Raw genomic sequence first — 27,219 nt, 5'->3', positions numbered from 1 at the left:
CGCCTTGTTCCTTCTGGTTCTCCTAGGCTCTGAGGAGAGGGGACCATCACCTGCCAGGTGTGATGGATTTCTGCCTCCCAGCCCTTTCCCCACAAGCCCACCCTCATGCTGCCACCTCTCTCCTCCCTTCTGGGTCTCAGAGCAGCCCCACAGCTCTGCCCTCACATCGCAGCAGTCAGACGCAGCCACCTTTGGCCACTGCAACCACAGTGATTTATTGCACAGAAGCCCAGGTGCTGAGAGTTCTTCTCAGCATTTTTCAGCCCCCAAAAGGCATCTCCCACAGAGCTCCTGCACGCCACGCTAAGGCACGTTGGAAAGTCGCTGTGGTGGGGCTTCTCCCACCGCTCCCTCACCAGTGCTCACTCCATAGGCAAGGTGTTGGGGCCAAGATCCTTTGTGTGACACCACCCCGTGTCCCTGCCCTCCGTGCTGGGGGTGCTCAGGACCCCGGCTGCCCCTGGGCCACAGCTGTACGGGGGGAGCAGCTCCACGGGGCGTAGAGGCCCTGCAGCACCCCGCTCAGCACGGTGTCAGGGAGCGCATCTGCAAGGAGAGGAGCAGGCGCTGCTCTGTGCCCCGCCTGGCAGCCCCGATAAATGGAGGGCGAGGCACAGGATGCACAGCACCAGGGGACAGTGGTGTCACCCCTGTCCCTGCACCTTACCCGTGACTGGCAGCTGCACGTAGGGGTCAGTGTGGAAGCCGAGGACAGGCCGCTGGGAGGGCGGGTGGCTGGTGCTGCAGGGGGAGAAGCCCCTCAGCACCTGCAATGCCCCACTCCCACCCTGGGGAAGGGGGAACCCCTCAGACTCACGGGGCGCTGCTGCCCTTGGGGTCCTGCTGGCAGCGCCGCACCTTCAGGAAGTCCAGCACATCTTGGGGCAGCTCCTTGTTGCGGCACAGGACGCCCTGAGGCAGGGACGGGGGGGACATCAGCACCCCCAGGATGCGGGGTGCCGCCGCCGCCCGCTGGTGCCTCACCTGGATGTAGAGCTCCAGGCCCTGCCGGCGCTGCTCCAGCACCTTGGGCACCCAGTTGGGGACCCGCCGCGGGGGGAAGTCGGGCACCTTGCAGGTCTTCTTGATCTGGGGCAGAGCAGGGCACAGCATGGACACGGGGCCGGGCGCTGCGTGTCTCCCGGGAAGGTCCCCAGTGGGGACACACACCCCGAGCGCTCCCCCCGGTCCCGTTGAGCCCGGGGTCCTCACCCGTTTGTGCAGCGCCTGGAACTCGCTGTAGCGCTTCGCCACCGTGTGCCGCCGGCCATTGCACAGCACCTCCACCAGGAACACCTGCACCTCCTCATCCTCACCATCACCCTCCCGGGGCAGGGGGCCCCACGCCCATCCTTGGGACAGGTGGGACACCCCAACCCCAGGACCAAGGGGGGCTTGCAGGCACCAACAGCCCCCCCAACCCCTTTAACAGCGGGGTCAGGGTCCTCAAAGCCCCTGGAGATCATGGGACCACCACCACCACGCGGGGCAGACGGGGAGTGTTGTGACAAGGTAGATGGGGACACCCCAGGGGACAAGCAGGGACCTCCACCACCACCACCACCACCTCCCACCCCTCACCGTGTGCGCCTTCTCGGGGCTGCGCGCTGTTGCCTCGGGCTCCGCCGCGGGGATGGAGACGACGATCATGGCCCACCGCCACCACTGCCACCGGGGCCAGCTCCTGAGGGGCCGCCCTGTCCCGCCCCGGCTGCTGGGGGCCGGGCCCGGTAGCAGAGCTGCCTCCTGCGAGCCTTCGTGCTTTGCAAGCCGAAGGTAACACAGGGATAAGAGGAAAGGAAAGTGGGAAGTCAGCACAAGCTGGCTTTCTCTCTTTCAGTTGTTTTTCTTCAAGGCAGAAGACTCGGTATCGGTTTTGATCAGAGCTGCTGCAGCCTCAGAGCTGGAAAGAGGAGCATCGAGGCCCCAGGCTCCTGCAGCGCCAGCTCCCGCCCCAGGCTGAGCTCAGAGCCTAAAAACAGCAGCCTGGCCTTATGGAGAAAGCTTAATCAGAAGCCGAGACAGGTGGCTCAGCCAGGCCCAAGGTCAGGGGCTTCTTAGTCACAACAAAGCCGGAGGCACCGCAGCCTCCCACCAGCCCCCGTCCCTCCCAGCCCTCTCCCAGCACACCACACGCCTGTTTGCCCTGATACAAGTTTTATTACATAGTCGTAATGGCACTGCAGGAGTAAGATAGTCGTTAGAGCCCTAAAACCCAGCCTGAAAAATATACATTTACATATGTCGTTAACCCCCCCTCGCTCTTCGCCTACTGCAGGGCTGGTCAGAAAGCAGGAAACTAGTTTCTCTTCAGTAAGAAAATATATGTTGCTAAATGAAAAATATACAGTTAGAAGAGTTACTGGCTCGTAAGCTGCTTGTCGGGGGGGGGTTAAACCTCTACCAGCTCCCGCGTGTTTAACTAGGGTTCGTTCACATGTAAAAGACAGAGGTATAGTGTATAAAAAGGCAAAGTTCAGGTGTGCTCGTTCGCTTGGTCCAATTAAGAAATGGCCTTGGCTTCAGGCAGGAACGCTTCCCAGTACTTCACCAGCTGCAGAGAGAAGGAAAGAGTCAGGAGCCAGCAAATCCAGTCCAGCACTAATGAGCTTCAGCAGGACTGAGGAGCTGTTAGGGAGGCAGAAGCTCCCCCAACACACACAGCTTGTGGTCAGGGCAGGGTGTGCAGCCCCCCCCAAAAAAGTCAGGCATCCAGCGGGGTGTGACTTTTAACGAGCAGCTCTCCCGTTAGCTGCTGTGGGCAACGTGCCCCGCTCCAGCCTGTGGGGGGCAGAGGGGAGCAGGATGCTCCCACCGCAGGGGGTTGTGCCTGGGGGGGCTCTCACGAAGCTCCAGGAGGTAAAAGAGGGCTGGCTGCTGGCACCGGGGACACTCACCTGCTGCTGAGAGTTTAGTAACGTCTCCAGGTACTTAGTCACGTGTTTTCTGAAGTCCTTGGATTTCTCTTTCTGCAAGAGACAGTTGCAGAAGTGAAAAGGAAGCTGCCGCAACCACCAAAACCCCCTGCCCTTTGCAGGGAGGTCAAAATTCAGGGGGAATTTTCCTGTTCCTCCTGGGGTCATGTTGGAGGTTCCCAGCTGCCTACATGCCGGGTGACCAGCACAAGAGTTGGAAATGAGAGGGTGAAGCTCAGTCCTGGCTGTGGGCAGCAGGACAGATGAGCAGGCCTGGAGGAGCTTTGCACACCTGCCCTTATTTTGATGAACATGCCCACCTGAATACTTTGAGCAGGAGAAAACCCCTCTTTAGCCATCAACAGCAGCTCTGCTGCAATGATGCCCCATTCAAACGTGCCCAAATTTGCAACCATTGCCAGCTGCTGGGGGAAAAACCACACACTGAGGGCTGGGGCTAACCTACCTCGAACCGTATCACTTCCTTGCGGATCACGGCAGAAATCCGTTCAAAGTCCCTTTCATACTGTGTCACGCGAGACTCCCACTGCAGAGAGAGGAAGCACGCTGTTTCCAGGGTAAGGAAGCTTTTCGCTTCCTGTCTGAATAGGTTTTGACTGCTCCAAGAGAGCTGATGCCAGCACTTCTGGGCCTCACATCAACTCGCCGCGTGGCTGCACCCTGTGCCCAAGCTTCCTTCGAGCCCAGCTCCCCTTATGCAAAGCCACACAGAGCGGGACCAAGAGCAGCCCCTCCTGCAGCCTTTGTGGCTCCCTGAGGCCTTGCTACAGGCTGGCTTCTCCTCTTTGCAAGCCTGGCAAGAGAGACCCATCCCTCCAGCTCAAAACATCTCCTGTCACACTGCTCAGAGAGCACAGCACGCCTCACCTCTGAAATCTCGTCTTTGGCCTGCTGCAGCTTGTCAGGTTTGTTGGCCCAGAGCAGCCTGGCCTCCATCTCCCTCTTCTTCTGCAGCATGGTCTGGGCGTCCTGCCACCGCTGCCAGGTCTTCATGCGCTGGTCAAAAGCTCCCTGAAAGGAAGGAGCAGAGGCTGAGCTGGCACATCCCCAAACAAGCTGGGAGCAGCGTGTCGGGTGCGCAGGGCTGAGCAGCAGGGCAGCCCGTGAGCAGCACAGCTGTGCCCTGTGCCACCTCACTGCAGCCGTGCTGGTGACGGTGACATCCACACCATCAGCAGAGCTGCTTCATCAGCCAGGTCCTGGAGCTGAGCACAGCCGAAGCTCCCACACAGGCCAGAACACGGAGGTTTTTCCCCACTGCTCTGCCAGGAAAGGAGCCCGGGCACTACAGCAACCAGCTTCAGGAGCAGCTCCAAGGCCTCCCTCGGCACAGAGCCCCTTTTGTTACTTCACTGAGAACATCGCAGGGCAAGGAGCTGCCTTCACCAGTCCCACACTGATTCCCCTGCAGAGCACAGTGACCACGAGTCACTGCTAAGCACTTGAGCACCTGCCAGGCAATACTTTCATAAACCACCAGCCCAAGCAAGGAAGAGCTGTCAAATTTCTGAGTGCGTCCAGCCAGATGGTGGGGAAGAGCCAGAAGAACAGAAAGCAGTGCCTGACAGCCTGGTCAAAAGCACAGAGCAGCCAAAAGACGGGTGAAGTCTGAGGCAATGTTACAGCTCCTTAGCAGAACGTCCTAGACGAGTCCTGTTACCTCCAGCACCATCAGAGGTCTCGGTCCTGCCCTGCAGCACCCACCTCTCCCAGTAAGGACCAAGCAGGCTGTGTTACGGCCTCTGCAGGCTCCAGAAGCAGCTGCTCAGAGATGGGACAAGTCTGGGACAGAACCAGGTCAGCCTGCCAGACCTGGAGGTCACTTGGGGCTTGTACCATTCAGCCTCCAGCACAGCAGCCTGCGCACCAGGCAGGCTGCAAAAAGTTCAAGACCCAGGCTGTTCCCCAGCAGGTGCCCGGCAGCTCTATTTGCAACACAGATCGTAGGTCACCAGAGTACAGCCTCTGCAGCACCTGCAGCCTTCTCTGGAAGGGCTGAGGCCACCTAAAGCCATGAGCTTGCTCCTTATCCCCCCTGAGGGACCTGCACTAGTGACCTGCACTAGCACTTTGCCCTACAGCTTGGCTCTGAGGATTACCCCAACAGAGTGCTTACCCTTACAACTGAGAGGAGGCGGATGTAGTCTCCCAGGAGCTCAGCCAGGAGGAAGAAGTCATTGTTAGCCTGTTCCTGGTGCAGCTGTTCAATCTTCTCTTCCACCTCAGCCAGCTGGGACAGTGCCCGGGACAGGGCCGTGTTGTCCTCCGAGCTCCCCAGCATGGCCAGGCTCTTTGCAAACTGTGCTGTGTTCAATGCTAGCTCTAGTGAACGGAATACAAGAGTCAGCCACGGGCTCTGCTACACCAGCTGCTCCGCGAGACAAGCCCCAGCCTAGAGTTCAGCCCCAGGAGCTGGCAGCTTCTGCAGGACGTTGGGAACCCCAGCCAGGAGAAGCAGCAGGGGGAGGACAGGCACAGGTTTGCAGAAGTCAGGCAAAACATGCAGAGGAAGGAAAAACATTCCTGCTCCTTGCCAGAGGACAGCTTGGCAATTAGCAACAAGATCAGCTCTGCTCTGGTTTGCTACAGCAGCTTTCACCCACCAGGGCACTATTTCACATCTAAGCTCATACAACTGGGCAGAAGATGAGGAATTATCATTTTACTTCTGCCTCCCATGACAAAGAGGCCAAGAGCCCCTTACAGCAAGGAAGCACTGCTGGATCTTCTCACACCTGCTCACTGGTGATCTCCAGCCAGGCACTGCACAAGGCTTAACAGTTAAGGCCCAAGCTACAGAGCAAGTGGTACCAAGCTCGTTACCTTTCCTGTGGTTCACTAGTGTTTCCACAACAGCGTGCAGCTTCCGTAGCCGCTGCTCCTCGCACTCCACCTCCTGCAGCTTCTCCTCGAACCACTGAAATGGACAGACCCAGAGCTGGTTCCCACATTCTCTGCAGGGCTGCAGAGCCGTCCTTGCACCTCTCACCAAAAGCTGAGAGCAAGGAGAAGGACAGCCCCGAGGTATCCAAATACTTACTATGTCCGATTCATTCATCTTAATGGTCATCTTACTGACAGCGTCGGTAGCTTTATTGAACATCTTCAGTATTCCTGCTCCACTCAGGGCCTGGGTGCCTACTGCTCTCGGCAGCTGTAGAGAAATAGGAAAGTTTGCCAGAGATAACAGTCACTTCTGGGAGCAGCCACCACAATGGCATTATTTCTGCATGTGGGCCCCTGGACATTGGTGTTCCTGCACCACAGCTATGGCAAAGGATTAGCCAGACACTGCCCAAGCAGTGGCACAGCCTGCAGAGCATTTCAAATAATGGGACTGGAGTTTTCAAGCAAGTGAGGAGTTCCTGAACCCTACGCTGTATGTGGGTCTGTCTGGTCTACTTGGCCAAGGTAACAAATCTGCCAAGAACCCCTCACCTCAAACAGAAGGCTATGCTCCCACTGTGAATTTCAGAACACTCAACCCCTGTCCTCAACGTGTGTCCCCACCGTGATATAAGCAAGCTTGGCCACAGCTTGTTATCCGTGTATAGTTCTTAGATATGCACTAACACACAGAAGAGGCCCTATTCGCCCCACCACTGGTTAAGGGCTCTTAGAGGATCCTGCTGCTTCTCACAGAGCTTTGAAGCATCACACCTGGTTAATTTCTTGTGCACTGTTAACTTCTGTGCTCCCAAGGTACTCGTAGCTACATCATTTCACCCCACTGACCTCCTCCTTCTCCAAGAACTCCCTGACGTCCGGGTCTTGCAGCATGGTTGGATGGCTGACAACTCTCCGTAGGTACCTGGGGAGAGGAACACACCAAGAGTTACCTCTGTTGGAGCAAGCCTGGCTCTGAGACATCTCAGTGAGCTGCAGTGTGCTTCTTACTTCCTCTGAAATGGCACTTCAGTAGCTGAAGCCAGACCCAACAAGCTGTTCTCATCCTCCCACCAAGAGTCCTCCCTCCCTGGGGACTCTAGTGAGACGAGTCAGCAAGACCAGAGCCGCACTAGTACTCACTGTATCAAGGTTACTTGATACACCAACTGACCGAGCTCCAGTCTGACATTCCTTTACAATGACACTTCTTCAGAGGCTGAAGCTGGAGGCGTACAGCGTCCTGGTGCTAACTACAGCACTCAATACAGGTGGCAGAGCAAAGGCCACTGGTGGCTGGATAGTTAGGGTGGCAGTTAAAGAGACCAAGATATTTCTCACCTGATCTGCTCTGCTTGTACTGCTATTTAACATCCATCTTTTTTTGGCTCAAGACAGCTCAGTTTCCTCTCTGCCTTGTCAGCAGAATTTGGCCAGATCCGGATCAAGCACCAGCAGGGGCATTTGAAGCAGGAGACGGTTTTAAAGTCAAAGCAACCTTAGAGTTGCAACTCTTCAGTGGCCTTCAGGTTCACTCTAAACCTAGCACCAGACTGCTTTTCTCGTGTAGGGAGGAGAGTGCAGCCAGGCTGACCTTTCAGAGGTCCCTTGCTTGGCTCAGGCACGAGGGGATAGCTGTTGGGATCTGTACCTCTCTAGAGCAGCCCGTCTTTTTTCTAGGAACTCTGCAGAGGAGGAATCTTCTTTCCCAACTTTCACTTTGGTCATTCCTAGCATAGAAGGAAGGCGCAATTAAGGAGTGGCTTCAAACTGAACGTACAAGGTTGTGAGGTCTGTAACGGAGTGCAGACTACCAGGGTGATGGTAGAGGATTTCGACCTTACATTGACAAGAGCTACTTGGAAAATTGAAATCTGCTTACGCCTACATCTAACACAGATCTGCATCCAGAAGAGAGACAGAGCAATGCTAAGCAAGATTTGAGGGGTTACAGGTCCGGACCCAAGTGAACAACAATTCAGTGACAGTGCAGAGGACAAGGTTTTACTCTGCTTCAAGCAGATGCAGAGCCACCCATCAAATCTAACAAGGCTTCAAGCCCAGAGCTCCAAGTATGGAGCCAGCAGAGTTTGGTTTGTGCCACAGAACCCACATTATTTTATGTGCCTGCTTCCCATACTGCTCTGGAGCTTGCCTCTCAGCTTGCAGACTGCAGGCAGCCTGTTTTTGGGGCACAAGGCTCAACATCAGAAGGATGAGATCTAGAGCACCGCTCTGCACCTCCACCACTCACCTATGAGACTCTTCTCAGGCGGTGGAGGCACGATGAACCCATTTTGGGCATGCTTCTCCGACAACTTCTCATAGAGACCCAGAAAGTCACTGAACCTCCTTTTCACTGAAAACTGCTTGCTCCTGAACATTGGCATGCTCGTCTGAGGGAAGAGACGAGACTCAGGTCAGACTCACCCAGGGAAGCTTGCCTGTGCATGCACTGTGTGCACTGTCACTTCTGGGGATGGAAATAGGGCAGCTTGAGCTCTGTGGGATTGGAGGAGCATGCCAGGCTGCACTGAGCAAGCTTTGGCCTGGGTTTTCAGCAGATCACCTCCTAAGAGCCCTCCTTGTGGTGATGCTGCAGCATTAAAGCCACTAAATAACAGAGCAGCTGTTACTGTGGCCACAGGATGCCTGCTAAACCCTGCCCACTGCCTAATCCCATCATCCCTGCTCCCCACAAGAATAGGGACCACCGTTAGGTTAAGGCTTCAGGGGCCATCAGCAGCTTTTGACAGTATTTGCAGAGCAAGGCTGGAGGATAACAAATCCCCTGTCCCCATCACACAGCAGCAGCTTTGCACCAGAAGATGCAGTGCCTGTGGCCCAACAGCTGCCAGGCAGACAGCTAGGAAAGGCTTTTTGGAGAGCTCAGAGAAGTGCCCAAAGCTCCAAAGCAGGGCAGCAGCTGCAGAAAGCTTGATTTCTTGCGACTAGCCCAAGAGAACAGGTCCTGACAAGAGACTAGCTAGCTACAGCAGCAGCTTTTCAGCAAGAGCTGCATTAACATCAGCCACAGAGCAAGCATCTGGGGCTCTCCCTAGCAGATGCTATTCCTGCTGCTCAATCCAATGCTGAGCGGAGGTATCAGCCAAGACTGCAGTGGCTGAAACTGGCTGAAAAAGTCAGGCCCCTTCCAAATAGATTCAAACTTATTTCTCAGCTCATCCTTTGATCTGGAGGAGTGGATTATAACTCACGAATCCATGTAGATTCAGACCTCCCATCTATTTAGGTCACCGTTGACTTGACATGGAAAGGACAACCCAGCTGCCTCAGAGCAGGGAAAAAAAAAGGCATCTTATCTCACTGGCAACGAGTTACACCTACCTGTGTTGACACTTTGTAGGCTACGTATGCATTCATGCCATCCCCTGTGGGAAACAAAAACAAGGCGTTAGTATCCCAACACCAGCCTTTTGCATCACCTGGAGGCTTTGGTACCTCCTGGCCTCTGCCTGCTTCGTTGGTTCTGATCTGAGCCCCAAATCTGCACACAGACCCTCAAGTGGCTTCCTCCTGCAGGACCCTGGACCCCTGCCCACTAGGCATTTCCCCAGCCCGACTGCTCAGCCCTCCTTTTCCTTCCCCAGGCAGCCAAGGCTGACAATCAGATGCTTGTTAAGCTGACGGCGTTTGGGCTAACTCCACACATCTGCTCAGCACGTAACAATTCAGCGGCTGTGCAGCACATGAAGTAGTCTATTCAGAGGATGCAAGTCAGACGGCCCCTGGCTGCGTGTGGTTTGATTCCGAGACATCACAGGCAGTTTTTTCTCCAGCTAATACAGAAATCCCCTTGTCTGGGGAAAGGAGGGTTTACCTGGTGGTTCAATCAAAGGGCATCCTCAGAAATCAGCTACTGACCCAACACACCTCTGATTTACAAGTCAGCGCGCCTCCCAGCTCCAGAAGTCACGAGCTGGCTGGGATCATGTGGGTTCTCTGCAGACTGCCATGGAGCTGGCTAAGTTGCTCTGATCCCCACTTTCAACAGAGAAAGCCCCGTGCTTCTCAGAGCCCCACAGCTGCTGGGGAAGGTGCCAGAACATGGGATATTATACTTGATTTTAGGCTAAGGAAGTTCTGCCTCCTCCTTGCCAGCTGCACACAGGACAGTGCTGCCTAGAGGTCAAGCAGAGCTGTCACCATAATTCCAGACATCAAACTCTGCTAGTGTTTGAGCATCGTGCTTTCCCCTCCTAAAATCCACGCCTGGGTCTCTGCTTTCGAGCTGCCTGGTTTACTGAACCTGCTGCCACCTCGCTTGTTGGGTCCTAGACTTTTTGCTTTCTTTAGCTTCATTTCCTCAAGATGTTGGAAGAAGTTTTGCAGAAGTCACTCAACAGTCAGGTTTGTGTTTGCAGAGACAGCTGGAAAGCACAACGTGTGGGGACAGCAGCTGCATTCAGTGCTACCACCAAGCCTCACTTGCCTAACTGCGCTTCACTCCATGCAGCAAGACAGGACGGTAACTCACCAACTTTCTCTGGATCACTCACTCCTACAGTCAGCTCAAATTTGTCTTCCTGTTCCTCTTCTTCCAGCTGTTTAAAGCAAGCACACAAGGACAGCAAGTTAAAACTAGAAATCCAGGTTTCAGTGCACTCCAAACCATGAAGTCCCACATGTTAGTGTGCTTGTCACACTGCCGAGGCATCTTTGGTATTTCAGTCTGGCCAAGGCAGCTCTGTAAAGCCCTTGGGCTTCTCACTGATGTTGAGTCTCCACGTCCCAAGTATCCCAAACTGGTTTTGTCTTTACAATGCTGTCTGCTCAGACTGGTGCACCAACTGATCAGTGCTAAGCTGAAACTCTGCAGAGCACAGCCTCAGCCCAGCTCTGTGCAAGATGGTTCCCTCTGGGCTCCTTTACATCATTTCTGTTTGCATTTGAAACTGCAGAAGGCACGGAATGCACACAGGAGGTAAGTTACACTGTGCAGGCATGCTGGGATGGACAGCCACGGCAGCAACTGGCAGACCCAGTCTGAACTGCTCTTTCAGTCAAATCCTGCTTTGCTGAAGGTCAGCAGGCAGCAAGAGCAATGGGACTGCCTCTGACAGACCACGGGGGCTTCAGGCTTGCTCGGAGAGCATTACGCTTCCTTGTTAGCAGGTAAAGCACCAGGCCTCACACGGCCCCTGGTTTAAGAGCCTTAAGGTGAGAGCATCTCAGTTCACCGATCAGCTCAGCATCCTGCCCTAGTTCTGCATTGCTTCTTTGCTTGAGCTGGTCGGGAGCTAGCCTGAGACACTGACAGCGAGTCAGTCCTCGCAAGCTCAGAGGTGCTTGGGGCAAAAGAGGAGCACTTTACTTGTCTCCAAAACAGTTTTAGTCTCCATGCAGGAGAAAACAGAATTAGGCCCAGCGTCACCTAGCTGGGCTTGGCAACCAGACCACAAGTTCTGCTGAAGGAGTTTGCACTCCCGTGTCAGCCAGGAGCCTCCTTTAAGCACACACAAGAGCAGTTACACCACCTGCCCCATCTGTGGCAACAGGGGGTGCTAGAGCTCTGAATGTGAGCTCAGACCCCCAGGGACCAGTCAGCTGCTCGCTCTTCCAGCGCTGGCAGCAGCCTGCACCTTGCACGCGAGCAAGAATGCTGACGGGCTGACCTCAGCCCTGCTTCGGTGGTATCAGCCCCAGACCGACGGCCTGAGATAGAAGCCAGGGCATCCAATATGCCAATTACATTCACTGCAGCGTTTAAGATGCAGTTTTACATCGAAGTAAACAGACAGGTTCCTGCCAATTACAGTCCCAAACCAGCAGGGCAAGTCGGAAAGCTCAGAGCAGTTCTCACCTCCTCATAGCTCTTTGGAGGGTTTCTAGAAGAGCTTGCAGCTACTTCTAATGAGGGGGCAGGATTGGATGCTTTGGCCAGTTCCTTCTTCTGGTTGTTTTGCGTGCTGTCTAGAGACAGCTCTACAGTGGCATCTGTCAAGAGAAGTTTGCAAGGGTCAGCCTCTCTACTTTGTGCTTCTGGAAGTTTCAGTATTTTCAGAGAAGTTCACGGGATCTAGGCAGTAACAGTAATCTTAATTAGCACAAAAAAAAACACACAGGGAGGACATCTGTATGCATCGGCAAGAGCATGACTTCATGCACCTTCGCTGCAGCAAGAGCACCTGATCAAACCTGCTGGAGAACGTTTCATTAATCCAACAGACTTCTGATTCTAAGGACAGCCAGACCACGGTTCCTTGCTGCTGCACACTAGAGCAGCTACAGCTGAGCTGGATTTTTACACAGCACGTAAACCTGCTCCTTCCCAGGACGTTTCTCCACCCAGAGGAAGCCAAAGCTTCCCTCTGTTACCAGGCATCCCTTTCAGCTGTCTCTGCCAGAGGTGTCACACCTAGCTGAGGAGCAGGGCTGCAGCAGGTCTGACCCTCCTCGTCTCCCCTGCTGAGGGGCGTTACGCTCCCTGTCCTGGGAACAGCCACGTCTCAGCTAGAGATGCTTCCTCCACCTGCACGGAGGGAGGATAAGGTAGAGAACAAAAAGCCCTTCGACTCTGGGAGGACACTGCCTTGCAGTTTAACAAAATTCTTGAACCCCATTTTTAGGCAGCTTCAGCTTCCACTGCACAATTAATCCTGCTGCACGATTAAGCTGGAGACCTGGAGGAGGCGACTGGACCTTCCCAAAACCACCACCAGCACTCGGTGCTCCCAGAGCAGACTGCAACACACAAACTTCAGATAAGGACCAGCAATACTCCACGGTAAGCACAGTCTAGCCACTTGCAGGTGGCTGGAATGCAGAAGGCTCCCAGCTCAGAGTGCAGAAAGCCCCGGGGAGTGCTCAGGACAGACTCACCTGCAAATAAGTCCTGATCATCTTGCTCTACGCGAACCCCATTTTCTTTGGAGCTGCTGCTCACAGGGAGAAGTGATTCCCTTTTCGGTGCCGGGGGCTTGCTCTGAAAAAGAATTTAAAGAGCACAAAGAGGTTATCTCCACTGAGGAACAGATGGTGGGGGGCCAAACAGCCCACCTTCCTGGCCACTGCCACACAGGGTCACCACTACAGACCCAGCAGGCTGCTTCCCTTCTGCAGTCCCAGCAGAGTACACATATCGCAACAGCTCACGATAGCCACAACAGGCCTGGCCATGCCATTTGTAGCCTCGTGCACAAGAACCACGTGGGGCTGAGCAGCCCTCTCAGGAAAACCAAGCTTTTGCTGCCAGTGGCAGAGACCCACAGCAATTTGCTTCCCAGCTCGTGCCCCCTCCGCCAGCCTGTGGCCAAGCAAACAGGGGCGCTCCCACCAGCCCCACGTTAGGTGTATCCAGGGAGCCATCTGGATCCTCTGCTCCTACAGGGGCTCTTCGAGCTGGGAAGAAGCTCTCTGTGACAAGGTGAGGCAGGCACCGGTTTCCCTACCAGCCTTGCAGCTCTCAAAGATGGAAAGTTTCTAGGAACAAGAAAGTATCACGCCCTGTTCCACTTCTCCATCTGTTACCACGGAAGTTCAGAGCAGCCCATGACACAACGCCCACCACATCCGAGGCCTGACAGAGCGCACCCCTTCACCCCCCCGAGGCTCCCTGATATAAGCCTGATGCTTCCCACAGGGAAGCAGATCTCAGAGCTGACCACTCAAAGCCATCCCTAGAGAACCGTGGCCAGCAGGGATTGAAGCTGCACAAACAGATAAGTTCCAGCTTTGGTTATAAATACGCTGGCCCCAAACATTTTCTCACTGCCACCCCAACGCCCACAGCTCTGCCTCGCCAGCAGCTCCCCTGCTGCACAGGGAGTGTTTTGCTAACACTCAAGGGCAGCGAGACAAGCAAAGCCACCAGGGCACGCAAAAGAGCCAAGTATTAATTATGACAGTTGCTTCAACAACAACATTAAGCACTTGATAAGCTGCTTTAGCTTAACAGACTTCAGATTCTGCTACAGGCCACCTGATCTGCACAAAACCTGTAGTGGTCGACACTCATCTGCTTTAGCAGGCTGCCCCCACCACAAAGCAACGAGCCACAAACATTTTCATTTCTTCAGCGAAGAACAGTCCTGAGAAGCTCCAGACCATCACCACGTCCTGGTGCTGGCAAGAGGTCCCAGCGTTTTTGGACACCTGCTGTCAAGTCAGGAGCGTGCTTTCCCATGTTACTTTCAAAACACGGGACTGCTCTGTTCTGCCCAGACCAAATGAACAGTTTCACCCTCGCAAGCAGACATGGGGTAGTGTGTGGATAACAGTCACGTCCCAAACTGCCCTCATCTCTGCTGCGAAGCCACCAGCAGTGACACGCAGCTCCATTCCCTGGTGATGGACAGCTCTGTGTCTTTGGGCCAGCTCAAAGGAGGGCGAGAGCTGCACCCTGGGCAAATCCATGGGCTGGGAAACTGATAATGGGTGATGTTGGATGGTTCCTGCCTTGCTTGCTGGAAAAGCCCTGAGTGCAGCACACAAACCACAGTGTCGGTGATCACAGGGGACGACACGCTCAGCCTCGGCTCGCAGGGCTGAAGAAACCCGTCCCAGCACCTGTCAGAGGAGCTGGCTCCCGGCTGCCTTTAGCTGATGCCGCCACTCAGCGCAGCCTCCGAACCCCAGAACCGGCGGTGGGTGCTGGGGGGCGGCTGCCTTGAGCCCCAGCCCCAGCCCCAGCCCAGCCCCCAAGGCCTGGGCCCGAGCTGCCTCCCCCAGCCCCAGCGGCGGGGCCTCCGCCAGGCCCCAGGGGCCCGCCCCCCTCCCGTCCCAGCCCCGCACTCACGGTGCCGGCGAAGATGTCCTCGCCCTCCGTGTCGCTGTCGGCGGCCTCGCCGTCGCCGTGGGGCGGGGGGAAGGGCGGGGGCAGGTGCGGCCCGGGGGAGGGGGAGCGGGAGCCGCCGGCGCCGCCCGACGCCATCTCCGCGCCGCCGCTTCCGCCCTGCCACAGCCGGGACCGGAAGCCGCCGCCGCCACTTAAACCGCGAGGGCGGGGCTTAGGGGCGGGCGGGGCTCCGCGATTGGGCGAAGCCGCCTCTCAGCCACCAGGGGGAGCCAATGAGCGCCGCTGCTCGGCATCGGGAGGTACCATTGCACGGGCGGCGGGGGGGGGGGAGGGAAGAGGGGAAGCGCCCCCCCTCCCCAACAGGGGTGGACGAGCCCCTAGCTGAGGGGGAGCCCCTGGGGCTGGGGGGAAAATGGCGAAAATGGGGGGAAAATGGGGGCACAGCACACACAGGGCAAAGCTCTCAGCTTACTAAACCTTATGCCTTTGAGTATTTGGTGTCAGACGTGACTGCAAGTGGCCCCTGTCCCTCTTTTCTCCTCTGTCCCTGCTGAGAGGAATGTGAGGGGCTGCGCCCGGCTCCTCTGTGGAACAAAACATAACAAACAGCAGCTGTCCTTATCTCACAGGCCTCGCTGCTGTCCTCCTGCCTGCCTGCAAAGCCGTAAAAATGATACAGAGACAGCACCAGAACGTTAGAGCTGATGCTTTCCCACACGGGTTCACCTTACAAGTTTTATATCCTGAGTGTCTGACCTGGCCCTTTTTCCCATGCCCTGACACCAACCTACCAAGCGTCACCCTCTTGAAGTGACAGCTCAGACAGCTCAGGTGGTGGCTGTTCAGCAGAGCACACATTTGGAGGTTAAATGCTTCATTCTCATTTGACACTGCCTTATTTCTGAGGCTGTACATTACAGAGCTCAATATGATGGTCACCATCCACACAGAATCACAGAATCACAGAATTTCTAGGTTGGAAGAGACCTCAAGATCATCAAGTCCAACCTCTAACCTAACACTAACAGTCCCCACTAAACCATATCCCTAAGCTCTACATCTAAACGTCTTTTGAAGACTTCCAGGGATGGTGACTCCACCACCTCCCTGGGCAGCCCGTTCCAGTGTCTAACAACCCTTTCAGTAAAGAAGCTCTTCCTAACATCTAACCTAAAACTCCCCTGGTGCAACTTTAGCCCATTCCCCCTCGTCCTGTCACCAGGCACATGGGAGAACAGACCAACCCCCACCTCACTACAGCCTCCTTTAAGGTACCTGTAGAGAGTGATAAGGTCGCCCCTGAGCCTCCTCTTCTCCAGGCTGAACAAGCCCAGCTCCTTCAGCCACTCCTCGTAGGACTTGTTCTCCAGGCCCCTCACCAGCTTTGTCGAGGAGATCAGCGTGAAGGAATAGATTAATCTACTCTAATTTACATAGGATTGGAGCTTGGAATACATACCATTGTTATTAGCCAAAGGATAAGATGACTTTCTGGTGTGAAAATCTCTTTTGAATATACAGGAGGCTTTGGGGGGGGGTCAAGTTTAGACCTCTCCATGCCATAGACATCCCCAACCAGATGCTTAAACATATGTGTCCTAAAACACTTTGGGTGCCCCCTTTGCCCAGGAAGAGCACATCTCCCACAGGATTAGGAGAAATCCCACTGTACAGCTGGAAGCCAGGCAGGAAGCACAAAAATTTCTACACTAAGACCAAACATTATGGCTAGGCACCCTCTCTTGCCTAAATGAGGACCTGAGGATAAGCTTGTAGCAGCATTCTGGTTAGCTTCTGGGGGCTGAAGCTGCCGATCAGCAAGGATCAGACAAGAGCTGTATCCGTATATATAAAGTAAGCAAGCTTTATTATGAGCTATTTACATACATACCAGCCCCAGGGTGGTGACAAGAGCACCAACGAGTACAGTGCTTTTCCCAGTCATCGGTGTCCACCACCGTGAGACCCAATAGTCCATACTCAGGCAGGTTGTGGTCGGCGTCCTGCCAGTGCAATAGGCATCCATGTCTTGTGGGTGCCCCCGCAGAGGCAACATTGACCTCAGTTGATGTTCCTGCCTCACAGGACACAGAGCACTTTGCTGTTTGTACTCCTGCATGTTCCCAGACCCAGAGCGATTGGCAGCCCCGGCCCCAGGGAGCACCCAGCAGCCCCTGACAGGTTACTGCAATTATGCACAGCACGAGGGGCCAGCGCATGCATTCCTGATGGCAGCATTTTTTTTCCATGCCAGATGAGTTATGGCCTGGCACCATATCTGCTGAACAAACAATATGCGTTATCACAAGGGCAGAGTTCCACCTTGTTCGTGTCACAACAGCACGACAGGGCTTTCCACAGAGCGTTTGTCTTACCCTGCTTCTGTTTCACACTGGGCCAACCTAACAGGGTTTTTAGTCCTGACACAAGCAGTCGTGGTCTATTAAGGTATCTCAAGGAAGAAATGGTAACTTCAAGGTGTCCTGTCATGACCATGTCTCTACATGTCTTAAACTAAGACCTCAGCAGAAAGAGGTTCTTTGCCCCTAGCCATGTGTTCAGACCCCCATCCTCTGTGCACACACAGATGCCCTCTATGTCCCCTCCTGTGCGCACAGACCTTTCCTTTCCCCTTATACACACTCATCTGACATTGACCTCTATGCAAGCTCTGACCACAACCTCTCCCCTGCTGATGGGCTTTTTTCCCCCCTCCTCTGTTCCCCATCAGGTCCATTTTCATCAACACCTTTTCCTCCATCCCCCTATATCCTCTTACTGGGTCCTCTGGGCCTTTCTTTTGCTGTCTTTTCTGCCCTTTTGGATCCCCCTCCATCCCCAACCAGGGGGTCTCAGGGCCCATGTCCCAGTGATGCCTCTATCAGAGCCTGGGGACTCAGGCACAGCAGTGGCTGCCCACAGGAGCCACAGGCGCTTGTTAATCACCTCTTTATTTTATTCCAAGTGCTGTACAGAAATTCCCCCCAAAAGTGCTCTCAGTGACCCTGTGCAGACCGGCCTCAGCACCCGCCACAGGCTGCTGCGTGGCGCGAGGCCGAAATAAGTTACCCGCGTTCCCTTCCAGTGCATCATGGCTCACCCAAAGTGCCCCACACCCAAGTTGTGGTTGCTTCAAAACTCAAAGTCCTTTTATCAGGCCCTGCCCCACTCTCAGGGCTTAGCATGGCATGGCAGCCTCCGACGGCAGCGGGGAGCACCTGTGGGGAAGCAAGGTTGGAACATCACGCTGTCACACCACCGTGGGGGCAAACTGGTCAACGTGGGCTTGTGTCCACAACAGAGGTTTGTAGACTCATGTCCAACAGGGCAGAGAGAGCCACCAGCACCACCCATCGCTCCTCTCCATGGTCCCCCCCCCACCAGATCCCCTCTCTCCATCCAAGAGAGGTGGCTACACACAGTGCTAGGTGGTCCAGGTGGTACTCACTCCATCTTGGCCTCCAGGTGGTGGACAGTCTGCTTGTCCAGGTAGCGGCAGAAGAGGGAGAGGAGGTTGCTGGGCAAGAAGAGTGGCTCTACCAACGAGGCCTTGGGCACTTGTGACAGCTCCCGAGCGACCAGGAACACTGTGTCTGTCCTGGAGGCACCAAGGGGACAGTGAGTGCCCTGTTGGGCAGCCAACCCCAACCCTACTCACGTGGCCCCATGCCCTCACCATGTCTCGAAGTCCCTGCCGTGTGGCTCCAGTGGTGTCTCAGAAGACAGCAGCCCCTCACCACGGCTCAGCAGGGAGTAGAGCAAGGTGATGCCAAACTGCAGAGAAGCAGCAGGAGGAGCATCATGGCTGTGTGTCCATCCGTGATGCCCCCTGCATGCTGGGGATGCCCAACATACCTGGTTCTTCAGGGCCATAGCCAGCGGAAACTCGTCGGACTCAGGCAGGGGCCTGGTAATCTCCTGCAGGACCTGGATCAGCCTGCTGAAGGTCATCCTGCCCACCACCTCATTCAAAGGGCTGTAGAGCAGGGGAAGAGACTGGGCAGGGCAGAGGGGAGAGCAGGGATCTGAGACCGCTCAACCCACCACGGACACAGCCCCATCTCCACCCCACACCTTCAGGGTTTCGGGATGATGCAGGGGACAATGATGCATATCCCAGGAGTATACAGCCACCAGGACTGCTTTAATTCCTCCTGGAGACCCTTCTCCTCCTCCCCGCAAGGGCAGAAGCAAAGCCCTGCACCTGCCCTTCACAGCAGCCTCTTCCCATGCTGACCCCACCATCCACCCAGCCTTGCTGGGACCCATCAGGATGGCTGCCCACAGGCAGGGTGACAGGGAAGGGATGCAGCCCAGTAACCCCCTGCCCCAGCTGGAGGTGCTCGCCTCATCCAATGCATCTTTCTTCATGAGGAAGGGCAGGTGGTGGGTGATGGTCAGCAGGATCTTCTCTGCTTGCTCTGAGGCCAGGTGGGGCAGCAGCCGCGCCGTGAGCTTCTTGCCTTTCCGCACACACAGGACCTGCAGGAACTCATCCTCTGCCTCCCTGGGGACAAAGGCTCTGTTGGCACGGACTCTGAGGGACCTGAAGCCCCTCTGCCCATCTGGGTGAGGAACCAGCATCATCTCCCTCGCTCCTGCATCGCTCCAGTGGAGGACAAGAGTTGCATGTAGGGTCACTACAGATTATGGTGACACACGGAGGATGAGAGCCCATCACCTAATGACTGGGAACTCAGCTAGTTCCACTAGACACACTGCCCACCCCCACCTCACCACAGCCCAAACTCACTCCTCACTGCTGCAGGCTCTGATTTTCAGGGCCTGGTAGATACGCCCCGCTTCCTGGGTCTTCTGCTCCTGCTCCTCTGGGGCCAGGGACACCTTCCGCTGCATCTCCTCCACCTCCAGCAGCTGCAGGAAGAGCTGGAGGAATAACATGGGATAAGGCAGTGGCTTGGAACATCAGACCTTCCCCATGGAGCTCCTTGGACGAGATCCAAGCCCCTACTCCATCAGTACCGTGCCCTAAAATCAGGCCCCCGGCCACTCACCCTCTCGATCCTGTGCAGCGCTCGAAGCCGGTGGCTCCCCGCAGCCTTCAGGAGGGGAGAAAGGAAGGCAGAGTTACAGCCAGCACCAGACACCGCCGCCGGCAGAGCACTGGGCCAGCTGCTCCCTGGGGATCAAAGTGACTTCAGGACAAAGACCAACCCCACACGGAAGCCACGGCCACCGCCGGCTGCCCCATCCCACCCTGCTGATGCCACCAAGGTGTCACCCAACCCATACCCAGAGCCAAGCAACACCCATGCAGCTCCTTATTGCTCCTGCTAAATTGCTCCAAGACCTTGAAGCAGGCTTGGAGCCCGGTGTCCCCTCACCTACCTCCTCCACCAGGGCATGGTGCACGGCATCAATGGCTCGGCGGGGGCTGTAGCAGGTGGACACAGCGACCTGGCCCAGCGAGCCAGCGATGCGCACCACTGGAAGAGAGCAGGGGGCACGGTGAGAGCATGCCCCACATCCCACACCCCACCCCGGCCACCACCACGGCCCCTCACCAGAGTTGTAGGTCTCTACTTTCTGGATGAAGGGCGTCACCAGCTTGGGGGGCTCCTGCTTGTTGCGCCCACCCGTGAGCTCCTCTTCTGCCTGCTTGCGCTCCAGCCGATGGTAGTAGGTCTGCGTGGGAGCCAGGAGGGCAGCTTGGGACCATCCAAGTCCTTTTGACCCCCGTGCCAAGCCCATTTCTGGATGGGGCTCAGCACCCCAGCTCCCTCCAGCTCCCCAAGGTGGGAAGCCACAGCCCCAAGGAGCTGGGTGCCCCACGGGACCTATGGTAGAGGCTCACCTGGTAGTAGTAGTCATCATCCATGTTCTCACTCTGCAGCTGGATCATCTCCACCTTGACGACCCAATCCTTTTCCTTGCAGGTCATCAGCCCAGCGTAAGGGTCAGCTTTAGGGGACCACAGCTTCTTAGGGGAGACACTGTCACGGGGGAGACCACAGCCTGCTGTAAGCACCCAGAGCCCCCTCAGGGCACTCCCAAGACCCCCGGGCCCTCCGTACCTCTGCACCGTGCCGCCTTGCTGCTGCCGCTGGGTCAGGATGCGCTGGTGCTGGGGGTGCAGCTGGGTGAGGTGGCTGGGCATGCTGCAAAGGGGGACAGCGAGGGCTGCAGACACTGCGGTGGCTCCAGAGCATCCCCTGGAACACCCCCTGGGTCTGCTCTCAGCATGGTGCCACAAGGGCCACCACCTTTTTTGGTTTGCTGTGGTGGGCAGCGACGTGCCCATTGTGCTCCCGTCCATCCTGAGCTCACTCAGACCAAAAACCTCTTTGCCAGCACAACCAGGGCTCAGCACCCACGCTCGAGCCATCCCCACGGAGCCACCAGCTTCTTTAGGGGGCCGCAGCACCCCTCCCCTGTGCCCAGCATCAAAACCCCACTCGCCGTGCCTTCTACCTGAAGTTGAACTGGCTGCTGGCCGAGGGGCTGAAGAAGGGAGAGGGGTCCAGAGAAGGAGACATGGGGCCGAAGTGCATGGCGAGGGGCCGCGGCGGGGTGCCCACGTTGGGCGACAGGGGCCTGAAACGGGTCGGGGGTGCGTACCCCGTGGACTGCAAAGGAAGGAAGAAGCAGTCAGGAGGCAGGACACCCTGCTGTCACCTCCAAGGGCTCCTGGAGGGATGGGCTGGTTCTGCCAACACCACGTCTCGTGCTCCCATCCCAGGCAAGGGTACCCTGGAGTCACGCTGCTGCCCAGCATGCCCCAGATCCATCAGCAGTGCTCCAACGTGCCACCAAGCACAAGGTCACACCCAGTGCAGGGACAGCAGGACAGATTTGTGAGGCTGTAGCTAACACCTTCCCCATCTCGTATGGAGAAGGGCACCCAGGATGAGACCAAGATGGAAAGGCTGCTGCTCTGGGGAGGTGCTGAGCGGTGCTTGGAGGTGGCTCTTCCAGGCCACGGCACCATCTGTGGGGACAGTGGTGGCCTGCTGCGTTACCTGCTTGGAAGCAAAGGGAGAAGAAGCTCTGCGGGCTGGTGGGAAGGGCCGAGGGGAGCACGTAGAACGCAGCATCAAAGGTGGCTGCTGCAGGGACAAGCAGGCATTACTGGGACCAGCTGGGCACCGGGAATGTGGTCACAGCCACGAATCCCAGTCTGATGGTAGGTTTCGTAGGGGGACAGAGGCATTGCAGAGCTGGGGACAGCTTCTGGAGCAGAGAGGGCAGAGGAAGGGGTGAGCAAGACTCCCTGAGAGCCCGTACCTGCCGGAGGAAGCGCTGGGAGAAGGACTTGGGGGACGTCCCTCTGAAGTCAGGGCGCTTGAGCCGGGGAGAGCCTGCATACCCCCTCTGCACAGGGGAGCTGAGGAAGTCGAGGGCCACGTTGGCAGCAGGAGGGGGCGTCTCCAGGACCTGCAGGATGGCTTTGTCCTGTGGGAAGAGGTGGCAGGAGGTGGGAATGCAGCCCTGTCCACATGCCACAACCAGGGACGCGTGGGGATACCCCCGGGACCCACCTCCAGCACGGGGTGGGGTGGGATGCTGCTGGGGCAGGAGCCCCACACCATGGGCTCCATGGCCAGCTGGAAGACAGAGAGAGGTCAGCATGGGGAGGAGAGGGGCAGGGGACACTCAGACCCCATCACCAAGGAGGAGGGGACATTTTTACCATGTCCTCTTTGCCAAATTCTGCCCAGACAGAGCCAATCCTGCTGTCCAGCACTGCTGAGTCCTGGCTCTGGGAGCAAAGAGGACAGTTAGTGGCACACACTTGGCCACAGCACCATGGACCTGCCCTTGTCCCTCCCAGAACCACTCCTGGCCCTCTGTAGGGCACAACCCACGGCGTGTGGATGGAGGGACAAGCAGCAGGTCCACGGCAGTATCTCTGCTTGGACACTGGGGGCTCAGTGCTGGGTCCCCCTCCCACCCCACTCAGGCATCACCTCCAGCGTGGGCTTGCTCTGCACAGCTCTCATCACCGCTGGGTCTCCCAGGTTGTTGGGCTCATCCTCATGCTCTTCCTCAGCCCCCAGCTGTTCTTCTTCCTCCTCAGAGCCCACCTGCTCAGCATCAGGCTCCATCCCACCTTCACCCTGAGGCTCTCCCTGCTCCTCTGGTGGTGGCTGCCCCTCATCTGCTTGGGGCTCCTCCTCGGTCTCCATGAGCTCAGGGCTCCTCTCCAAAGGCACTGGGGTTTTCACAGCATCCTCCTCAGTGGAGTCACGGTCTTGCAAGGGAAAGCAGAGTGTGTTGGGGGTAAATAAGTGCCCAGGAAAATGCCCCCAGGCTCCCTGCTGAGCTCTTTGTTAGGCATAAGGACACATCCCACCTGGGGAACACCTTCCTCACCCCCAGCCTCCATCCTCATCCCACCAGGTGCTGGCTGGTCAGCCCACCTGGGGTTTCCCTTAACCTTACCCAACCCAAAAGTCATCTCATTGTACAGGTCAAGCTCCTCATCCTCCTCGGCCATCTCCTCCAGCAGAGGCACATCTTCCACTAGCAGGTAGTCCTCAAGGATCTGGGGGGCGAGAAGGCAAAAGCAGCATGGGCACCAGCGAAGGAGACAGATGGGGGAAGAAGAAACCCTTAACAGGGGGGCACCCAACCCTTCCTGGGATCTAACCCCACAGCTGCCCCGCAGCTGGAAGAGACGAGCAGGAGCAACCCCCAGGCACCAGCACCTGCCCCTGGTGGCTCCCGGGGACCACCCCTGACCCCTGTGGGACCCTCCCAGCTCAGCAGGGACCGAACACCCGCAGCAGCAGGCGGGGAGCACCGCGAGGAGCTCGGTGCGGAGCCGCAGCGCTCCCCACGTGCCACCATTGGGCTTCAGAGTGAACACCCTGCCGGGACGGGGCAGGGCAAGGCAGGACAAGGCAGGGCCGGGCAGGACGGGGCAGGGCGGGCACTCACAACCCTCTGGCCGCCCTCCGCCATGCCGCGGCGCCGCCCTCCCCCGCCTCCCTCTACGGGGCCGCGCTGCCCCCGCCGCCGCCTTTTACCGGCCGCCGGCAGCGCGCATGCGCGGCCGCCACGCCACGCCCCCCCTCGGATAGGCCACGCCCCCCTCGGATAGGCCACGCCCCCGCTGCTCCGTTAGGGCGGTGGAAACGAAAGTGAAAGCGAAAGCCGCGCACTGCGCACGCGCAACGCGCCCGCTGCCCGCTCTCTCCAACCTTTTCGCTGCCTGTTTGCCCGGATACAAGTGACGCGGCGGGGAAGTCGCCTCGCTATTGGCTGCGCGCCGCGGCGGTGATAAATAGGAGCGGGGAGCGCGCGGGAGGGGCCACTCGGCGAGGGGAGCGGAGCGGAGCAGAGCGGGAGGCATGGGGCTGGCGGCCAAGGCGGCGATCGTGGCCCTGGTGGCGCTGGTGGCGCTGCTCGGCCAGGGGCAGGCCAAAGGTGAGTGCTTGGAGCTGCGGGGGGCGCGGTGGCGGGGCTGTCCCCGGTGGTCCCGGTGGTCCCGGCGCTCAGCGCTGCCTCGCCCCTCGCAGCGGCCCCCAAGGTGCAGGTGTACTCCCGGCACCCCGCCACCGCCGGCACCGAGAACATCCTCAACTGCTACGTGGAGGGCTTCCATCCCCCCAAGATCGACATCGCCCTGCTGAAGAATGGGGAGCCCATGAAGGACGTCAAGTACAACGACATGTCCTTCGGGGACGACTGGACCTTCCAGCGCCTGGTGTACGCCCCCTTCACGCCCACCAAGAGCGACGTCTACACCTGCAGGGTCGACCACGAGGCCTTCACGGAGCCGCAGTCCTTCAGATGGGGTATGGTTTCCTCTCCGTGTGTCGCTGTTCGCATCCAGAAGCCTCGCTGATTTCGGGCTCAGCCTCTCTAGAAACAGGGTGCTGTCATGGGGTGTGTTTTGAAGGCTTTGTTCTAGGCGTATGTGAGCACCAACAAAAGTAACTTGGTTTGAAAAGACTGTGCCAAACCCGTGCGAGAGTTAGCTCGCAGCAGATAGGAAAGGTTTGCTTTGGCATTGCCAAATGTCCTGTAGGTAGTTGTCCCCTGCCTTCCTGGCCTGCCTATGCTGGGCCTGACAACTGTTAATAGAGCTCTCTGGGTGGATTTATCCAAAAAAAGATGGGTGATGCAATGATTTTTGGCTTTAATCTAGTGGTAAAGACTGATGCTTACTGTTTAGATCACGCTTACTGAAATTCCTGTCTTCCCCTTGTGTGCCTTGGCTCCCAAGCCGAGACTGCTGGTGCTCCTTTTAATGCTGATGGCAGCATGTGAACGTGAAGTTCTGGTCTGAGGGCTGCTGGGCATCTCCTGAGGCAAACCAGGATCTTTCCAGCCCTTGGTTGTTGGGTGAAGCCTTCTAAGTGTAAAGCACGATGCTTGGGGTGAACATAAAGAAGAATGCAGCAGTGGGGAGTGATTTTTTGGTGATCTGGTCTGTGCTTAGTGGCAGGAAGCACAAAGCCGAGCAAGGGCAGTTCTCTGAGGCTGTTCCCCACAAGGGTGGGCCCTATAGTGACTACTGTTTGCTCTGAAGACTAATGCTGTGTCTTTCTTTCTTGTAGAGCCAGACTTCTAAGATGTGCCAGGGATAATCATGGTGAGTTACACTCGTATTTTGTGTGCCGGTGGTAAAGGGAACATGGACTGCTCTCTGTGGAGGGAAGTACATAGCTTGCAGAGTTGAGGAACAAAAGGAGTGACCACAAAAACCCCATCGTGTTGCCACTGAATGGGGGCTGAGCTGTTCTGAAGCTCTTGCTACTTACTAAATATGGCTAATCCTACACTGGGCATAGGGTGGTATTTTGGCAACTTGTGATGTGCGAGGCACAGATCGGTGTAAACAGCTAGATTAACTCCCGATAGAGAAAATTGAGGATGTGTGGCTGAAAGACCTGAAACTGAAACTCCTCTGAGTACTCCAGCTGAGGCTGGGTAATTATTGACATTGTGCAGGATAAGCCTTTGCCAGGCCTTACAGGAATTACCCCCCTCCCCGTTGTTTCAGAAAGTGTTAACAAGGCTTTTAGACTGAGACTGAGTCATGAGTCACATGGACTTTGGAAAAACCCTGGGGCATTGCTTCTTAAGATGTAGAAGGATCAGAGTCCTTTCCTTGCTGCTGTTTTCTCTAAAGGTCTCTCCAACAAAGGCTGGGAGGGGTGTTGGTCTTCAGGGACAGGAGAAAACTGGAGGTGAGGTCACCAGCTTCCTGGGATGAGGAACAGGATATACTCTTAATTAGCAGCAGAAATGTGTGTGGTACTGAGGGATGGGGAAAGGCTCAGGAAATTCACCCAGAGTGGAAAATGGTTGGATTGGAAGAATATTTAGAAGGGATGCCACAAGTGGTTAGATATTTTCTTGTAGCTGCTGTTTGGGACATGTTGCTGAGGTAAATGGGCCTGTGATTTGATGCAGTACAGACAATTCTGGGTTACAGAGCTCAGAAAACTGATATGGCACCTCTGCCACTTTCCTGGGAATGGAAACCCAGCCCTAGAGCTGGGCCTGGGGTGTGCCATGCCCCAGTGGTTTTGGTGGGATGTCTGCATGGAGGTCTCTGATAGTGAGGGATGCCAAGCTTGGTTGGGCTGGGACTGTAGGGCAGGGACAGTCCTGACTTTGCTGGAGTCTGGGGGTAAGGATTTGCAGAGCTGGGTTAGAGGAGCTGAGAGCAGGATAAAGCAAGAACGTCTGTGCAGGCATTGTTTAGGCTGCAGAGCACTGATGGTCTTAACAGGGGATTGCTTGTTGAAGTCTGAAACCCCTGGGCAGAAGGGACTGAAAGTGATTTCTGCAGTGCTCAACGGTGGGTCTGTGTGCCTGTAGCTGGGACTCTGCAGTCAGAATTCCCTTGTGGAGAGCTCTTCCTAAACAATAATTACAACTGAAGCTATGCAGAGTGACTGATGTTAGTCTTCTCTCTCCCATGCAGATCTGAAGAATTTTTCCCTGCAAGCCTAAATGAATTTGAGCTTCTGTCCTTTCTACATATGGAAAAGAGCAATTGTCTTCATCATGAAATTCCTTCTCTTCACAATGCTAGGGGTCGCCTACAGTTAACAGTGGTTGTCTGAACTCGGGTTCCTGGCCTCCTTCACCATGAAATTAAAATACTGAGGAATTTGGCATCAGAGGAAAAGTGGGCTGGGAAGGGCCTGAACACTGCGGCACGTGGCAGATGTTCTGCAAGCTCAGTCATGCTGTGCTGTTGAACCACCCTGACCTGGTGGTTAGGATGGAGATGCAAAGTGAGCTGATTTGGGGGGGGAAGGAGGGGGGAATTCTGAAAATTTGGCTGTGTACCAGGAGATTTGTAATGCAAATTTACACCTTCAAAACGTGTGCGTAACTACCCCCCCCCCCCCATAATATAATTAAAAAAAACATCCTCTAACATCTGCTCTCTGTAAGCATGTCTGGCTGTAGCGACAACTGGTTGGTTTTGTAGAATCATTATTAAACAACTATTATTACAGCTTATCATCAAAATAACCTTCACCCCAAACTAGTATGCTAACTAGACTTTTCTGAGCACATAAGTGTAAGTGTCTGCATTACCCATTAGAAAACTGTAGCTCTTTAGTGGTCTTCAGTGTACCTAATTTTTATCTAAATACAATCAGAAATCTTAAAAGGAGTGTGTCTTTCTGAAGTATATGTGTCTTTAAA

General features: G+C 56.1%; 4 protein-coding genes across 9 annotated transcripts; 1 reads left to right on the top strand and 3 right to left on the bottom strand.

Moving 5' to 3' along the window:
* Window positions 1-190: 190 nt before the first annotated feature.
* Window positions 191-2,016, bottom strand: SNX22 (sorting nexin 22). Its single transcript, XM_027466551.3, has 6 exons — window positions 1,582-2,016; window positions 1,213-1,296; window positions 985-1,089; window positions 818-912; window positions 668-741; window positions 191-546 (listed from the first exon to the last, which is right to left on the bottom strand). Exons 1-6 carry the CDS (start codon window positions 1,648-1,650, stop codon window positions 443-445), a joined length of 531 nt encoding a protein of 176 aa, XP_027322352.3. The 5' UTR covers window positions 1,651-2,016; the 3' UTR covers window positions 191-442.
* Window positions 2,017-2,140: 124 nt separating this feature from the next.
* Window positions 2,141-14,758, bottom strand: SNX1 (sorting nexin 1). The gene is made up of 15 exons (XM_027466534.3): window positions 14,581-14,758; window positions 12,666-12,768; window positions 11,647-11,780; window positions 10,321-10,387; window positions 9,171-9,214; window positions 8,077-8,218; window positions 7,474-7,552; window positions 6,672-6,747; window positions 5,977-6,090; window positions 5,760-5,853; window positions 5,053-5,258; window positions 3,804-3,947; window positions 3,382-3,462; window positions 2,898-2,969; window positions 2,141-2,554 (listed from the first exon to the last, which is right to left on the bottom strand). Exons 1-15 carry the CDS (start codon window positions 14,713-14,715, stop codon window positions 2,504-2,506), a joined length of 1,542 nt encoding a protein of 513 aa, XP_027322335.1. The 5' UTR covers window positions 14,716-14,758; the 3' UTR covers window positions 2,141-2,503.
* A 1,662-nt stretch (window positions 14,759-16,420) lies between these two features.
* Window positions 16,421-23,617, bottom strand: PATL2 (PAT1 homolog 2). 6 transcript variants are annotated; one of them, XM_027466523.3, is made up of 19 exons: window positions 23,482-23,608; window positions 22,984-23,086; window positions 22,509-22,792; window positions 22,232-22,300; window positions 22,080-22,145; window positions 21,826-21,993; window positions 21,561-21,647; window positions 21,013-21,167; window positions 20,616-20,699; window positions 20,396-20,534; window positions 20,106-20,226; window positions 19,930-20,027; window positions 19,596-19,640; window positions 19,334-19,467; window positions 18,928-19,087; window positions 18,436-18,576; window positions 18,257-18,354; window positions 18,029-18,178; window positions 16,421-17,798 (listed from the first exon to the last, which is right to left on the bottom strand). In XM_027466523.3, the coding sequence occupies exons 1-19, from the start codon at window positions 23,503-23,505 to the stop codon at window positions 17,759-17,761; spliced, it is 2,166 nt and encodes a 721-aa protein (XP_027322324.3). In that variant the 5' UTR covers window positions 23,506-23,608; the 3' UTR covers window positions 16,421-17,758. The 6 variants fall into 6 exon arrangements, with proteins under 6 accessions (XP_027322324.3, XP_071899345.1, XP_071899343.1 ...); XM_072043244.1 differs by having other exon boundaries at window positions 23,571-23,589; XM_072043242.1 differs by having other exon boundaries at window positions 23,485-23,520.
* A 280-nt stretch (window positions 23,618-23,897) lies between these two features.
* Window positions 23,898-26,875, top strand: B2M (beta-2-microglobulin; the record flags this gene model as incomplete). The annotated part of the gene is given in 4 exon segments (NM_001310821.1): window positions 23,898-23,970; window positions 24,063-24,341; window positions 25,107-25,141; window positions 26,483-26,875. Coding segments are annotated over 3 exon segments (360 nt in total). The 3' UTR covers window positions 25,121-25,141; window positions 26,483-26,875.
* Between the last annotated feature and the right edge of the window lie 344 nt (window positions 26,876-27,219).

This window comes from Anas platyrhynchos, chromosome 11 (genome assembly GCF_047663525.1).
Source record: "Anas platyrhynchos isolate ZD024472 breed Pekin duck chromosome 11, IASCAAS_PekinDuck_T2T, whole genome shotgun sequence".
Classification (NCBI taxonomy): domain Eukaryota; kingdom Metazoa; phylum Chordata; class Aves; order Anseriformes; family Anatidae; genus Anas; species Anas platyrhynchos.
This window is presented reverse-complemented; position numbering and strand designations above follow the sequence as displayed.